This window comes from Schistocerca serialis, chromosome 12 (genome assembly GCF_023864345.2).
Source record: "Schistocerca serialis cubense isolate TAMUIC-IGC-003099 chromosome 12, iqSchSeri2.2, whole genome shotgun sequence".
Lineage (NCBI taxonomy): Eukaryota > Metazoa > Arthropoda > Insecta > Orthoptera > Acrididae > Schistocerca > Schistocerca serialis.
This window is the reverse complement of record NC_064649.1, coordinates 108,304,786-108,321,024: the sequence shown is the minus strand read 5'-3', so window position 1 is coordinate 108,321,024 and position 16,239 is coordinate 108,304,786. Positions and strand designations below refer to the sequence as shown.

At 45.5% G+C, this 16,239-nt stretch overlaps 1 protein-coding gene and 1 non-coding gene across 2 annotated transcripts in view; one reads left to right on the top strand and one right to left on the bottom strand.

Moving 5' to 3' along the window:
* LOC126427973 (nascent polypeptide-associated complex subunit alpha, muscle-specific form-like) overlaps nucleotides 1–16,239 on the bottom strand; it is a 243,096-nt gene that overhangs the window by 210,547 nt on the left and 16,310 nt on the right. Inside the window, exon 4 of the mRNA XM_050089859.1 lies at nucleotides 806–971. Coding sequence (XP_049945816.1) covers nucleotides 806–971 — 166 coding nt within the window. The remainder of the gene's footprint in view (nucleotides 1–805; nucleotides 972–16,239) is intronic.
* Trnap-cgg (transfer RNA proline (anticodon CGG)) lies at nucleotides 11,459–11,533 on the top strand. Its single transcript has one exon. It is a non-coding gene; the product is annotated as a tRNA-Pro (tRNA).

Here is a 16,239-nt window from a genome sequence, read left to right as displayed (position 1 = left end):
GACTGCAGCCCGTTCCGCCCGTCCACCGCGGACGAGCCACCAGGAGGAGCAGGGAAGAGGACGGGGTGGCATAGAGTACACCCCGCACTACGAGAACGCCTCTCGTGCCGACAGCGTCAGGACTCCAACCCGGAGCCACCTGCTGTCCGCTGTCGAGCCGGCCTGCCAGCCGGGCGCCGCCAGCTACTCGCGGCCGAAGTAAGGACATTCCTCCGCTACGTCACAGCACGCGGCGCTGCGCTAGCAAGACTGGTGCGGCCTGGAGCCGGTGTCATCTCTACGAGTCAGCGAGGACTCGGCGAAGGTCGTTGATATCACCAAGCCACATTGTACTCGGCAGGAATAAAGTTGTTACGAATTAATAATCTTTGGCGTTTCTGACGCTTCTACAGCCATTTCCTAGCATCCTGACAACTGGAGAGGTCACCGCTCGGCCATCCAGTCCACCGTAGGAGACCGGGACCACCAGGGCGCCTGCACATCGTCAGCTGTACCCTACCGCACGTGCGCCGACTACAACATCACTTGAAACTCACTTAAATCTTGATAAGCTGCCACTGTAGCAGCAGTTACCGATCTAACAACTGTAGCAGACATTTGTTGTCTAATGTATGCATTACCCGCCGCAGCATCGTATTCTGCCTGAATACAAATCTCTGTATTTGAATACGCATGCCTGGACCACTTTCTTTGGTGTAGACAGGACTAATGTACTGTAACAGTGTAACGTTTCAGGGCCCCGTAGCCGCGGTTTCTATGCGAGCAGTGGCAGTGCTGGTGTGTAGGATGGCAGGCTGGTACTCACTCTTCTTCTCTGGCGCTGGTGGGGCCTCAGCCTGTGTGGGAGTGAGCTTGGCTTTGAGCGGCGAGCGCGGCGCCTTGGTGGGCGAAGAGGCGGCCCGCCGGCCCGGGATGCGAGACGGGGACTTCTTGGGAGAGCCCGCGCCCGACTCGCCGTTGGCCGCGCCCTCCTGCAAAAGAGGCAACAACATAAAAACAGAAGGTAGTGCTGAGCACAAAGAGATAAATATCAGACCAATTTTGGCGACTGGGCAGAAACCACTTACCGAGTCCCACAGGGTTCAGTTGTGGGTCCAGTTTTATTTCTTATACAGGGTGGTCCATTGATCGTGACGGAGCCAAATATCTCCCGAAATAAGCGTCAAACGAAAAAACTACAAAGAACGAAACTTGTCTAACTTGAAGGGGGAAACCAGGTGGCCCTATGGTTGGCCCGCTAGATGGCGCTGCCATAGGTCAAACGGATATCAACACCGTTTTTTAAAAATAGGAACCCCCATTTTTTATTATACACTCCTGGAAATTGAAATAAGAACACCGTGAATTCATTGTCCCAGGAAGGGGAAACTTTATTGACACATTCCTGGGGTCAGATACATCACATGATCACACTGACAGAACCACAGGCACATAGACACAGGCAACAGAGCATGCACAATGTCGGCACTAGTACAGTCTATATCCACCTTTCGCAGCAATGCAGGCTGCTATTCTCCCATGGAGACGATCGTAGAGATGCTGGACGTAGTCCTGTGGAACGGCTTGCCATGCCATTTCCACCTGGCGCCTCAGTTGGACCAGCGTTCGTGCTGGACGTGCAGACCGCGTGAGACGACGCTTCATCCAGTCCCAAACATGCTCAATGGGGGACAGATCCGGAGATCTTGCTGGCCAGGGTAGTTGACTTACACCTTCTAGGGCACGTTGGGTGGCACGGGATACATGCGGACGTGCATTGTCCTGTTGGAACAGCGAGTTCCCTTGCCGGTCTAGGAATGGTAGAACGATGGGTTCGATGACGGTTTGGATGTACCGTGCACTATTCAGTGTCTCCTCGACGATCACCAGTGGTGTACGGCCAATGTAGGAGATCGCTCCCCACACCATGATGCCGGGTGTTGGCCCTGTGTGCCTCGGTCGTATGCAGTCCTGATTGTGGCGCTCACCTGCACGGCGCCAAACACGCATACGACCATCATTGGCACCAAGGCAGAAGCGACTCTCATCGCTGAAGACGACACGTCTCCATTCGTCCCTCCATTCACGCCTGTCGCGACACCACTGGAGGCGGGCTGCACGATGTTGGGGCGTGAGCGGAAGACGGCCTAACGGTGTGCGGGACCGTAGCCCAGCTTCATGGAGACGGTTGCGAATGGTCCTCGCCGATACCCCAGGAGCAACAGTGTCCCTAATTTGCTGGGAAGTGGCGGTGCGGTCCCCTACGGCACTGCGTAGGATCCTACGGTCTTGGCGTGCATCCGTGCGCCGCTGCGGTCCGGTCCCAGGTCGACGGGCACGTGCACCTTCCGCCGACCACTGGCGACAACATCGATGTACTGTGGAGACCTCACGCCCCACGTGTTGAGCAATTCGGCGGTACGTCCACCCGGCCTCCCGCATGCCCACTATACGCCCTCGCTCAAAGTCCGTCAACTGCACATACAGTTCACGTCCACGCTGTCGCGGCATGCTACCAGTGTTAAAGACTGCGATGGAGCTCCGTATGCCACGGCAAACTGGCTGACACTGACGGCGGCGGTGCACAAATGCTGCGCAGCTAGCGCCATTCGACGGCCAACACCGCGGTTCCTGGTGTGTCCGCTGTGCCGTGCGTGTGATCATTGCTTGTACAGCCCTCTCGCAGTGTCCGGAGCAAGTATGGTGGGTCTGTCACACCGGTGTCAATGTGTTCTTTTTTCCATTTCCAGGAGTGTATATTCGTGTAGTACGTAAAGAAATATGAGTGTTTTACTTGGACCACTTTTTTTGCTTTGTGATAGATGGCGTTGTAATAGTCACAAACATATGGCTCACAATTTTAGACGAACAGTTAGTAAGAGGTAGGCTTTTTAAATTAAAATACAGAACGTAGGTACGTTTGAACATTTTATTTCGGTTGTTGGAATGTGATACATGTACCTTCGTGAACTTATCATTTCTGAGAACGCATGCTGTTACAGCGTGATTACCTGTAAACACCACATTAATGCAATAAATGCTCAAAATGATGTCCGTCAACTTCAATGCATTTGGCAATACGTGTCACGTTATAACTCACAAAAGCGAGTAGTTCGCCTTCCGTAATGTTCGCACGTGCATTGACAATGCGCTGACGCATGTTGTCAGGCGTTGTCGGTGGACCACGACAGCAAATATCCTTCAACTTTCCCCACAGAAAGAAATCCGGGGACCTCAGATCCGGTGAAGGTGCGGGCCACGGTATGGTGCTGTGACGACCAATCCACCTATCACGAAATATACTATTTCTCCAGTATCAGTTTATATTCTTCTGTTATGGTAGCTGTTTTCGTCATATACTCCAGTTTTAGTTCCATTTCCAATTTTCTTTTGCATTCACGTAACACGTTCGTTACACTTAAAGAAGAAATTTCTTTAACAGGGAATGATTTAAATCCATTCGACACATTGGTTCTTTTTCTTAGGACTTGTGGAATAACATTGTTTGTGGGAACAAATTATAATTCGTTAATATCAGTATTTGAACGTATTGTGAAGTCTAATGTTCTGAAGCGATACACCCTGCAACCCGCAATCTCTTTGTACAGTTTTGGATGACTGTGATCCACAATTAGAGATCTGTAACCATTCATGTGTATTACGACAATCAACCTGCGTCTAATTTGTATGCACACCATTATTGTACGCCTTCTAAATGGCTGCTTAGGGATGATTGTCTTTGGTTTGTGGGGCGTTCAACTGCGCGGCCATCAGCGTCCGTACGAAGATCCAATTTTTACACAGTCCAAGTTTTACACAGTCAGATCGAGCCACTATCACGAATGATGATGATGAAATGATGAGGGCAACACAAACACCCGAGTGCCTGGGCAGAGAAAATCCCGAAACTGTCCGGGAACCGGAGCAGCAACGCTAGCCACTAGACCAAAAGCTGCGGACCTGGCTTAGAAAGGAAATAGAGTGGCGTGTACGAGGTGCGGCTAGAAAAAAACCGGACTGATGCTGGAAAAAACATTTATTTAAAATTATTTACAATTTCATGTTATCTCCTTCAATGTACTCTCCTCCTCGGTCTCTACACCGCTCCATACGAATTTTCCACTGTTCATAGCAATGCTGCAGATTACTTCCGTCACTTTTTCTTTTACTGCTTCAGCAGTCTCAAATCTAGTTCCTTTCAAAGCTGACTTGACTTTAGGGAAAAGAAAAAAGTCACAGGGGGCCAAATCAGGTGAGTAGGGTGGATGGTCTAAGATGGGAATGTTGTGTTTTGCCAAAAACGTCTTCACTGACAACACACTCTGAGCTGGGGCATTGTCTTGGTGAAGGATCCATGACTTTTTTTCTCCACAAATCGTTCCGTTTTCTCCGTACTCGCTCACGTAGGGTAGCCAGGACGCTAATGTAGTAATGCTGATTCACTGTTTGTCCCTCTGGTACCCAATCAATGTGCACAATCCCTTTGATGTCAAAAAAAAAAACCAATCATCATTGCCTTGAATTCCGATTTTGACATTCGTGCTTTTTTTTGTCGTGGAGAACCAGGAGTTTTCCAATGCATCGATTGGCGTTTAGTTTCGGGATCGTAAGTAAAAAACCACGATTCATCGCAAGTAATAACATTTTGTAAGAAGGTGGGATCACTTTCAATGTTTTCCAGGATGTCAGAACAAATCATTCTTCGGCGTTCCTTCTGTTCAATTGTGAGACACTTTGGAACCATTTTTGAACACACTTTGTTCATGTTGAAACTTTCATGAAGAATCTGCCTAACACTTTCCTTGTCAACTCCTGTTAACTCAGACACTGCTCTGATTGTTAAACGGCGATCTTGTCGAACAAGTTTACCGATTTTTTCAATGTTTGCATCAGTTTTCGCTGACAATGGTCTGCCAGTGCGAGTGTCATCACTGGTGTCTTCGCGGCCATCTTTAAATCGTTTAAACCACTCAAACACTTGTGTTCGCGATAAACAATCATCGCCGTACACTTGTTGTAACATTACAAATGTTTCACTTGCAGATTTTCCTAGTTTGAAACAAAATTTGATGTTAACACGCTGTTCTTTCTGTACACTCAACAGTTTCCGACGCACAGACAAAACGTCAACTACTTAAAACAGACGCCACGGGCAGACTGAGTGCAGGAGGCAGATGAAACTCGAGCAGTAGGCGGAGCGAGAGTCACGTGACAGGCCACGCGACTTTCAGCCTTATTGCATTCGTTTAATTGTTTCACCAGTACTAGTCCGGTTTTTTTCTAGCCACACCTCGTATTTATTAAATTTGCTTCAGTTACTACTTAGTGTGACGTATCACTCACAAGCGAACATAACATCTCACCCAGGCAGCTGTCAACACTACAATCACCATACCCTGGTTAATAAGTTGTGTTGGGAACATGAATGGGATTCCACTCTTTTGAGGACAAACGCGGAGGTGGTTCAATCAAAACTTTTTCGTCCTCTGCACTTAAGTGATTCGTCAGTTACCTGTTCCAGCTTTCCTACCTTGTACAGAGTCCTCCTACAATTCTCAAGTGTGCTTGGTGATGCACTTACTCGGATTTTATGTGTGCAGGCATGCTGTGTTGGTTTTGGGGGTCACAGATTCATGTTCTGGACTATGTAGCACACATTTAAAATATGTGCTGTAGAATGTCTTTTACAAGAAGCAAAGTAATATATTCTCTGATTTATTAATCACAGAGCATTGCCATCCAAACAACCATTACATTGCTTATAAAAGCACTAATTACTCTATTTTTTTTTAAAGAAAGAGGGTGATGCTAACGTATTTTTACAAAACTCAGGCCTCTAACTCTGCAATGTGCTCTCTGAATAACATCCAGCGATGCAATTGTAATTTGCAATGTGTGTATCATTCTACTACAGCGGTTCTCAACTTGGAGGCAAAATGAAATGTTCTAAGGGGCAAAAACAAAAGCGCTCGATTGTGTTACCGTTACAAAACTAAATTATTTTTAAAGATAATTGATATTATTAACATTTTGTAAGACTGTAATACTGATTACTAATTTACCAGTCCTCAGCTTTTTTTCAAACATAAGCATTAACCCGTGACACAATTTGGTTGAGGTTAAAGCTTATGAAATGAATGAATATACAACTTCTACCCACATGGTCCACTTTTTACACATAAACTTTTTACTTTGTACCATGTATCTATGACAGTAAAACTGAGACATACACATTACATGTGCTTTAATATCTCATCAAAATGCCTTATTTGAGTTGTAGGTAGTTCCTGATTCATTATTCATTTGGCAACAGATAATCCATCTAATTGATGGCGCAACACAACAGTAACTACATAATGGTTACTAAATTGCTGCAGGGCCTTTGCAGAGTTATTATTATTAGTAACAGTAGTTGTCAGACATAAAGCTTTGGCAACTCAAGATCTTCCAATGTATACCAGTTCAGAAGTAAGAAAGCTGACAATAAAATAATTTGCTTTTAAATGGGGGTGTATAGTATGGATGAAGCAAGAGCCACTAGGGAGAGGAGTTGTGCAGAGGAAGCACATTTTGTAACAAGTGACTATCCTCAATGTGGGTAGTTAGCTTTCTTTTCTGAAGGGGAGTTATAGGTAGCACTCACAGTGACCTGCTAAGTATTTCATCATTCTATAAACAAGTGTGTTAGAAGTAAGCAAAATTATCAGTTCATTATATAAACAACCCCCCCCCCCCCCACCCCCTGAACCATGGACCTTGCCGTTGGTGGGGAGGCTTGCGTGCCTCAGCGATACAGATAGCCGTACCGTAGGTACAACCACAACGGAGGGAAATCTGTTGAGAGGCCAGACAAACGTGTGGTTTCTGAAGAGGGGCAGCAGCCTTTTCAATAGTTGCAAGGGCAACAGTCTGGATGATTGACTGACCTGGCCTTGTAACAATAACCAAAACGGCCTTGCTGTGCTGGTACTGCGAACGGCTGAAAGCAAGGGGAAACTACGGCCGTAATTTTTCCCGAGGGCATGCAGCTTTACTGTATGATTAAATGATGATGGCGTCCTCTTGGGTAAAATATTCCGGAGGTAAAATAGTCCCCCATTCGGATCTCCGGGCGGGGACTACTCAAGAGGATGTCGTTATCAGGAGAAAGAAAACTGGCATTCTACGAATCGGAGCGTGGAATGTCAGATCCCTTCATCGGGCAGGTAGGTTAGAAAATTTAAAAAGGGAAATGGATAGGTTAAAGTTAGATATAGTGGGAATTAGTGAAGTTCGGTGGCAGGAGGAACAAGACTTCTGGTCAGGTGACTACAGGGTTATAAACACAAAGTCAAATAGGGATAATGCAGGAGTAGGTTTAATAATGAATAGGAAAATAGGAATGCGGGTAAGCTACTACAAACAGCATAGTGAACGCATTATTGTGGCCAAGATAGATACGAAGCCCACACCTACTACAGTAGTACAAGTTTATATGCCAACTAGCTCTGCAGATGACGAAGAAATTGAAGAAATGTATGAAGAAATTCAAGAAATTATTCAGATAGTGAAGGAAGACGAAAATTTAATAGTCATGGGTGACTGGAATTCGGTAGTAGGAAAAGGGAGAGAAGGAAACGTAGTAGGTGAATATGGATTGGGGCTAAGAAATGAAAGAGGAAGCCGCCTGGTAGAATTTTGCACAGAGCACAACTTAATCATAGCTAACACTTGGTTTAAGAATCATGATAGAAGGTTGTATACATGGAAGAACCCTGGAGATACTAAAAGGTATCAGATAGATTATATAATGGTAAGATAGAGATTTAGGAACCATGTTTTAAATTGTAAGACATTTCCAGGGGCAGATGTGGACTCTGACCACAATCTATTGGTTATGACCTGTAGATTAAAACTGAAGAAACTGCAAAAAGGTGGGAATTTAAGGAGATGGGACCTGGATAAACTGAAAGAACCAGAGGTTGTACAGAGTTTCAGGGAGAGCATAAGGGAACAATTGACAGGAATGGGGGAAAGAAATACAGTAGAAGAAGAATGGGTAGCTTTGAGGAATGAAGTAGTGAAGGCAGCAGACGATCAAGTAGGTAAAACGACGAGGGCTAGTAGAAATCCTTGGGTAACAGAAGAAATACTGAACTTAATTGATGAAAGGAGAAAATATAAAAATGCAGTAAATGAAGCAGGCAAAAAGGAATACAAACGTCTCAAAAATGAGATCGACAGGAAGTGCAAAATGGCTAAACAGGGATGGCTAGAGGACAAATGTAAGGATGTAGAGGCTTATCTCACTAGGGGTAAGATAGATACTGCCTACAGGAAAATTAAAGAGACCTTTGGAGATAAGAGAACCACTTGTATGAACATCAAGAGCTCAGATGGAAACCCAGTTCTAAGCAAAGAAGGGAAAGCAGAAAGGTGGAAGGAGTATATAGAGGGCCTATACAAGAGCGATGTACTTGAGGATAATATTATGGAAATGGAACAGGATGTAGATGAAGATGAAATGGGAGATACGATACTGCGTGAAGAGTTTGACAGAGCACTGAAAGACCTGAGTCGAAACAAGGCCCCCGGAGTAGACAACATTCCATTGGAACTACTGACGGCCTTGGGAGAGCCAGTCCTGACAAAACTCTACCATCTGGTGAGCAAGATGTATGAAACAGGCGAAATACCCTCAGACTTCAAGAAGAATACAATAATTCCAATCCCAAAGAAAGCAGGTGTTGACAGATGTGAAAATTACCGAACAATCAGTTTAATAAGCCACAGCTGCAAAATACTAACACAAATTATTTACAGACGAATGGAAAAACTAGTAGAAGCCGACCTCGGGGAAGATCAGTTTGGATTCCGTAGAAATACTGGAACACGTGAGGCAATACTGACCTTACGACTTATCTTAGAAGAAAGATTAAGGAAAGGCAAACCTACGTTTCTAGCATTTGTAGACTTAGAAAAAGCTTTTGACAATGTTGACTGGAATACTCTCTTTCAAATTCTAAAGGTGGCAGGGGTAAAATACAGGGAGCGAAAGGCTATTTAGAATTTGTACAGAAACCAGATGGTAGTTATAACAGTCGAGGGACATGAGAGGGAAGCAATGGCTGGGAAGGGAGTGAGAAAGGGTTGTAGCCTCTCCCCGATGTTATTCAATCTGTATATTGAGCAAGCAGTAAAGGAAACAAAAGAAAAATTCGGAGTAGGTATTAAAATCCATGGAGAAGAAATAAAAACTTTGAGGTTCGCCGATGACATTGTGATTCTGTCAGAGACAGCAAAGGACTTGCAAGAGAAGTTGAACGGAATGGATGGTGTCTTGAAGGGAGGATATGAGATGAACATCAACAAAAGCAAAACGAGGATAATGGAATGTAGTCGAATTAAGTCGGGTGATGTTGAGGGTATTAGATTAGGAAATGAGACACTTAAAGTAGTAAAGGAGTTTTGCTATTTAGGGAGCAAAATAACTTATGATGGTCGAAGTAGAGAGGATATAAAATGTAGACTGGCAATGGCAAGGAAAGCGTTTCTGAAGAAGAGAAATTTGTTAACATCGAGTATAGATTTAAGTGTCAGGAAGTCATTTCTGAAAGTATTTGTATGGAGTGTAGCCATGTATGGATGTGAAACATGGACGGTAAATAGTTTGGACAAGAAGAGAATAGAAGCTTTCGAAATGTGGTGCTACAGAAGAATGCTGAAGATTAGATGGGTAGATCACATAACTAATGAGGAGGTACTGAATAGAATTGGGGAGAAGAGAAGTTTGTGGCACAACTTGACCGGAAGAAGGGATCGGTTGGTAGGACATGTTATGAGGCATCAAGGGATCACCAATTTAGTATTGGAGGGCAGTGTGGAGGGTAAAAATCGTAGGGGGAGACCAAGATATGAATACACTAAGCAGATTCAGAAGGATGTAGGTTGCAGTAGGTACTGGGAGATGAAGAAACTTGCACAGGATAGAGTAGCATGGAGAGCTGCATCAAACCAGTCTCAGGACTGAAGACCACAACAACAACATATAAACAACACCTACAGAAACTATCTTCCATCATTCTAAGAACAAAAGTGTTCAAACAGAATTTTTTTTCATTCTAAAATTTAGCTAAGCACTAATGGTAATGATATTTGGTAGGGGTACTAGGTAATATCTGACTGCACTTACAGGTAATAACCTCATAAATGTTGGGAGACACTCTTCTACTACTTTCCCTTAGGTTTCTGGACCAAGGTTTTAGCGCCAGCAAAACAACTTTCCACAATTTTGCTGTAATGTGGGGATATAAGAAAAAAATTGTCGCAATTCTGCTTGCTTACCTGTAAATGAGAATACTATTGGAAATCCTAAAAGAACTATTACACACACTGATTTTGATGCAAAGTGGGGGAGATCTTTTTAGTGTTGTACATTTGATATAGATATGCATCCGCAATGAGGTACACTTTAAATTCAGGTATATTTCTTCTTTTTTTAAAGATATTTAAAGTCTCATGTTTACATGTGTCTTTTATGGCGATTCTGAAAAAGTGGATATCTGAAATACAGGGAGAAAATTGGCGAAATGTAGCAAATAACCCTAAAATTATAGCAAATTGCTGCAGAACTATAAACAGGAATTGAAGGAGGTCGTATGTTGGTGAGCTTACAAAAAATACCATAGGGCAGTCATGATGCCATTAAATTATACTATTTCAACCAAAAGTATAAGGCACATTTGGATTTCACGGTGATGTCTATCGTAAATCGTAGAAATTCAGCCTGTCTTGCCATTTACGCATCACTGAACTGGGTCAGAAAAATGTGGATGGGGAGAGTGGGGAAGAAAGTGGGAGGCAGGAACTTGGAAAGAGGCCAGGCGAATAAACATCCAGGACTTAAATCAATAAGTGATAACAGCATCTGTTGGCCACCTTGTTTATATTATGGGATCAGATAAGTGACCAAAAATGGTTCAAATGGCTCTGAGCACTATGGGATTTAACATTTGTGGTCATCAGTCCCCTAGAACGTAGAACTACTTAAACCTAACCAACGTAAGGACATCACACGCATCCATGCCCGAGGCAGGATTCGAACCTGCGACAGTAGCGGTCATGCGGTTCTAGGCGCTTCAGTCTGGCCACACCGGCTGGCAAACAAGTGACCAGTTTACAGAATGAGATTTTCACTCTGCAGCGGAGTGTGCGCTGATATGAAACTTCCTGGCAGATTAAAACTGTGTGCCCGAGCGAGACTCGAACTGGCACACAGTTGTAATCTGCCAGGAAGTTTCATATCAGCGCACACTCCGCTGCAGAGTGAAAATCTCATTCTGGAAACATCCCCCAGGCTGTGGCTAAGCCATGTCTCCGCAATATCCTTTCTTTCAGGAGTGCTAGTTCTGCAAGGTTCGCAGGAGAGCTTCTGTAAAGTTTGGAAGGTAGGAGACGAGGTACTGGCAGAAGTAAAGCCGTGAGTACCGAGCGTGAGTCGTGCTTCGGTAGCTCAGTTGGTAGAGCACTTGCCCGCGGAAGGCAAAGGTCCCGAGTTCGAGTCTCGGTCGGGCACACAGTTTTAATCTGCCAGGAAGTTTCAAGTGACCAGTTTGTTTATTTATTGTGTAACTAAATTCCCTTACACAGTCTTGAGGACTTGTGGATGGGTCCAAGACAGCTAAATTTGGCATACGAACTCATGTCCAGAAAGGTATCATTTTCCCACTGCATGCAAAATATCACAACACACTTTTCCTTCCTGGCTCTTGCTGCTTATTGTCTGGGTCCACTTATAAGTACGGCTCGATGTGATGACCACCGACATCAACACAGCATGTTTCAATCCTCACGATCACCAATCTCTGGTCCTCCAGTACCTGCTGCAGCTGCATTTGTGCCAACAGGAGTTCCTCCGATGCCACAGGTGTGTTATAAAACAAGAATTTCAAGTCACCCCACAGGTAATAGTCTAGCAGGTTCAAGTCAGAACACGCAGGCCAAGCAACTGAGCCACCACAACCTATCCACTGTTCTCCAGTTCATTGGTCCATATGATCTCAGACTGCACAAGAAAAATGAGATGGTATGCCATCATGCTGGGACCATACGTCTTGATGCAGATGCAGTGGTACATCTTCCGAGAACCGTGTGGTACTCAGTCGAGAAATTGCAAGTATGTGGCACTCGTGAGATGTGGTGGAAGAAGATACAGTCCAGTTGCACATCCATCCAGGAATGCAGCCCAAATGTCTACACCCTAATCATCTCTGAAACCCACGGGAGCAGGCACGATGTGGGTTTTCATCAGCCTCCACATAACCACATCTACAGCTACTTCTACATCTACATGGTTACTGTGCAATTCACACTTCAGTGCCTGGCAGAGGGTTCATCGAACCATTTTCATACTACTTCTCTGCCATTCCACTCTCGAATGGCACGTGGGAAAAAGGAACACCTAAATCTTTCCTTTTGAGCTGATTTCTCTTATTTTATTATGATGACCATTTCTCACTATGTATGATCATTTCTTCCACATTGTGGGGATTGAGAACACCTTGCCTGATGAACGGCTTCACCTGTAGAAAGGATCCTCCATGGAAAGTCAGGCTCGTCCACTTAACAGTGCAAGAAACACTTGCAGATGTGGGCTCATGACGCAAAATCCTGTGGCTGCATTGCTTGTACCTCCTGGGGTTGATATGGATGTAGCTGCTGTTTCTGTAGACAAACAGTCTGGTGATCCACATTCAGTCTGCCTGCTCCGTTTGTGATATTCGTCAGTGTATCCTCTTCACCTGCGTCCAGTTCAGCCTCTTCAGACTCGGGAGTTCTGCACTGCTGTAAAGCACCACAACTGGCCTAGCTGGTGGTCTCAAAGGTCCGCTGGTACAACATATCAAAGACGGAGATGAAGGTGTCTGACAGTGTAGTAAATGCCTACGCAGTTGACGAGCAACCTCCCCACTGCACTGAGATTTGCCACACAACAACATGCTGTCAGTGTATTCAGAAAATGTCCAGTTCAGTACGGTCAGCAGCCAAGCAATGAAAATGAGATGTACACTACTGGCCATTAAAACTGATACACCACGAAGATGACGCGCTACAGACGCGAAATTTAACCGACAGGGAGAAGATGCTGTGATATGCAAATGATTAGCTTTTCAGAGCATTCACACAAGGTTGGCGCCGCTGGCGACACCTGCAACGTGCTCACATGAGGAAAGTTTCCAACCAATTTCTCATACACAAACAGCAGTTGGCCGGCGTTGCCTGGTGAAACGTTGTTGTGATGCCTCGTGTAAGGAGGAGAAATGCGTACCACCACGTTTCCGGCTTTGATAAAGGTCGGATTGTAGCCCGTCACGATTGCGGTTTATCGTATCGCGACATTGCTGCTCGCGTTGGTCGAGATCCAATGACTGTTAGCAGAATGTGGAATCGGTGGGTTCAGGAGGGTAATGCGGAACGCCGTGCTCCATCCCAACGGCCTCGTATCACTAGCAGTCGAGATGACAGGCATCTTATCTTCATGGCAGTAACGGATCGTGCAGCCACGTCTCGATCCCTGAGTCAACAGATGGGGACGTTGTTTGCAAGACAACAACCATCTGCACGAACAGTTCGACGACGTTTGCAGCAGCATGGACTATCAGCTCGGAGAGCATGGCTGCGGTTACCCTTGACGCTGCGTCACAGGCAGGAGCGCCTGCGATGGGGTACTCAACGACGAACCGGGGTGCACGAATGGCAAAACATCATTTTTTCGGATGAATCCAGGTTCTGTTTACAGCATCATGATGGTCGCATCCGTGTTTGGCGACATCGTGGTGAATGCACATTGGAAGAGTGTAGTCGTCATCGCCATACTGGCGTATCACCCGGCGTGATGGTACGGGGTGCCATTGGTCACGTCTCGGTCACCTCCAGTTCGCATTGACGGCACTTTGAACAGAGGACGTTACATTTCAGATGTGATACGACCCGTGGCTCTATCCTTCATTCGATCCCTGCGAAACCCTACATTTCAGCAGAATAATGCACGACCGCATGTTGCAGGTCCTGTACGTGTTTTTCTGGATACAGAAAATGTTTGACTGCTGCCCTGGCCAGCACATTCTCCAGATCTCTCACCAACTGAAAACGTCTGGTTAATGGTGGCCGAGCAACTGGCTCGTCACAATACGCCAGTCACTACTCCTGATGAACTGTGGTATCGTGTTGAAGCTGCATGGACAGCTGTACTTGTACACGCCATCCAAGCTTTGTTTTACTCAATGCCCTGGCGTGCCAAGGCCGTTATTACGGCCAGAGGTGGTTGTTCTGGATACTGATGTCTCAAGATCTATGCACCCAAATTACGTGAAATGTAATCAAATTTCAGTCCGCAGCTCGTGGTCGTGCGGTAGCGTTTTCGCTTAGCACGCCCGGGTTCCCGGGTTCGATTCCCGGCGGGGTCAGGGATTTTCTCTGCCTCGTGATGACTGGGTGTTGTGTGCTGTCCTTAGGTTAGTTAGGTTTAAGTAGTTCTAAGTTCTAGACGACTGATGACCATAGATGTTAAGTCCCATAGTGCTCAGAGTCATTTGTAATCACATTTCAGTTCTAGTATAATATATTTGTCCAATGAATACCCGTTTATCATCTGCATTTCTTCTTCGTGTAGCAGTTTTAATGGCCAGTAGTGTAATACTATTCATACTGCGTTTTTTTCTAAGCGCTGGGTAAGATCTTAAGAAAAAAATTGAATATTCTGACTTACTTATCCATTAGACACAACACACGGCCAAATACTGTAAAAAGGGTATTGATTAGCTTTTCCTATTAGCAGGACCTTCCTCCCGTAGTATACTTTATTTGGAAACTATACTAAATATTACTAAGAGGGTTATACGTGGCAACATAGAGACAGGGTTTCTGTTATTTAGGTAAAAGCATACTGAATTACAATACTAGTGGTACGGTTATACGCTTTGTTATGGGTGGACGAGGAAAGCGTTTAAGACACATCGTCGCTCACAATCGACACGAAAAGACCTTAGTGGGTGGCACAAAGGGCGACAGTGAAACCGCCCCTCCGTTTGGGGCGTTGATTCCCACAGATTTTGCCGTCAAAAATGACAGTTCGCAATGTGATGAGCAACTGCACGATCTTCTTGTCAACCTGCTACACCGCCGACACCGCCCGAACGATTCAACCTTAAATACAACGGGGGTCTGCAACCCTACTGAATGTGATCTGACCCTTTCTGAGTATAGTGCGACCGCAATTTTTGCTCTGGTACACAGGGTGGAACGTTAGGGACCGATCAAAATCATTCGAAGAAATATGAACGCGATCCGAAGCAACATAGGGTGTTAATGCTTTTTCAGCCATTCTGCTTCGCCCGCTTTTGTGGTGTGGTCGAGGGGGTGGGGGGTGGGGGGCTGGGGGGGGGGGGTGCAACACTTACAAATTTGAATAAAATTACCTCCTAGTTCGGCAACAACCTCGCTGCCACCTCTGTTGAGCACTTTCAAAACGTATCTGTACAGAGATTTAGGCAACCATTCAGCTGAGTGTTGCTCCGCCATTGCTCTACTGCCCGAGGGCAGTGAACCCCATCCAAGGGGTGTCGAATTTTCCGAATAGAATGAATGTTAGGGGAAAATCTTATAATTAAATTTTCCTCGAGACATTTGAGTCTCATCTTTATCTACGATAATGGAAGCTGAAGGAATGAATTAAAGTTTGTGCTACAGCTGGGACTTGAACAGAGGTCTTCTTACTAACTAGGCAGAAATGCTAGCCATTACACCATCGGAACGCCATAGTTGACCTTGCTACCAAAGTTCGATGCCCTCCTCAACAGAAACTTCACATCTTCAGCTTATTTCCCCTTCTTAGATCGTCACTACTGCCGAGGTTCTCCAGCACTGGAATAGCACCCCAGTGTTGGACATAATAAGATCTATAAATCAGCTGCACCTGGGGTACAGGATTTGGTGGTGGTGGTGGTGGTGGTGGTAAGTTCGTATGGGACCAAACTCCTAAGGTCATCAGTCCCTAGACTTAGACACTACTTAGTTTAAGTTAGACTCACGCTAAGGACAACACACACACCCAAGTTCGAAGGAGGACTCGAACCTTCGACGGGGCAGCCGCGCGAACCGTGGCAAGGCACCCAAGGCCACGCGGCTACCTCGCGCGGCGTACAGGATTTCCCCATTATGCTGTGGTGGTGTAATCGCTAGCATTTTCACCAAGAAAGGTGACCTGGACTGTAGCCCTGGCTG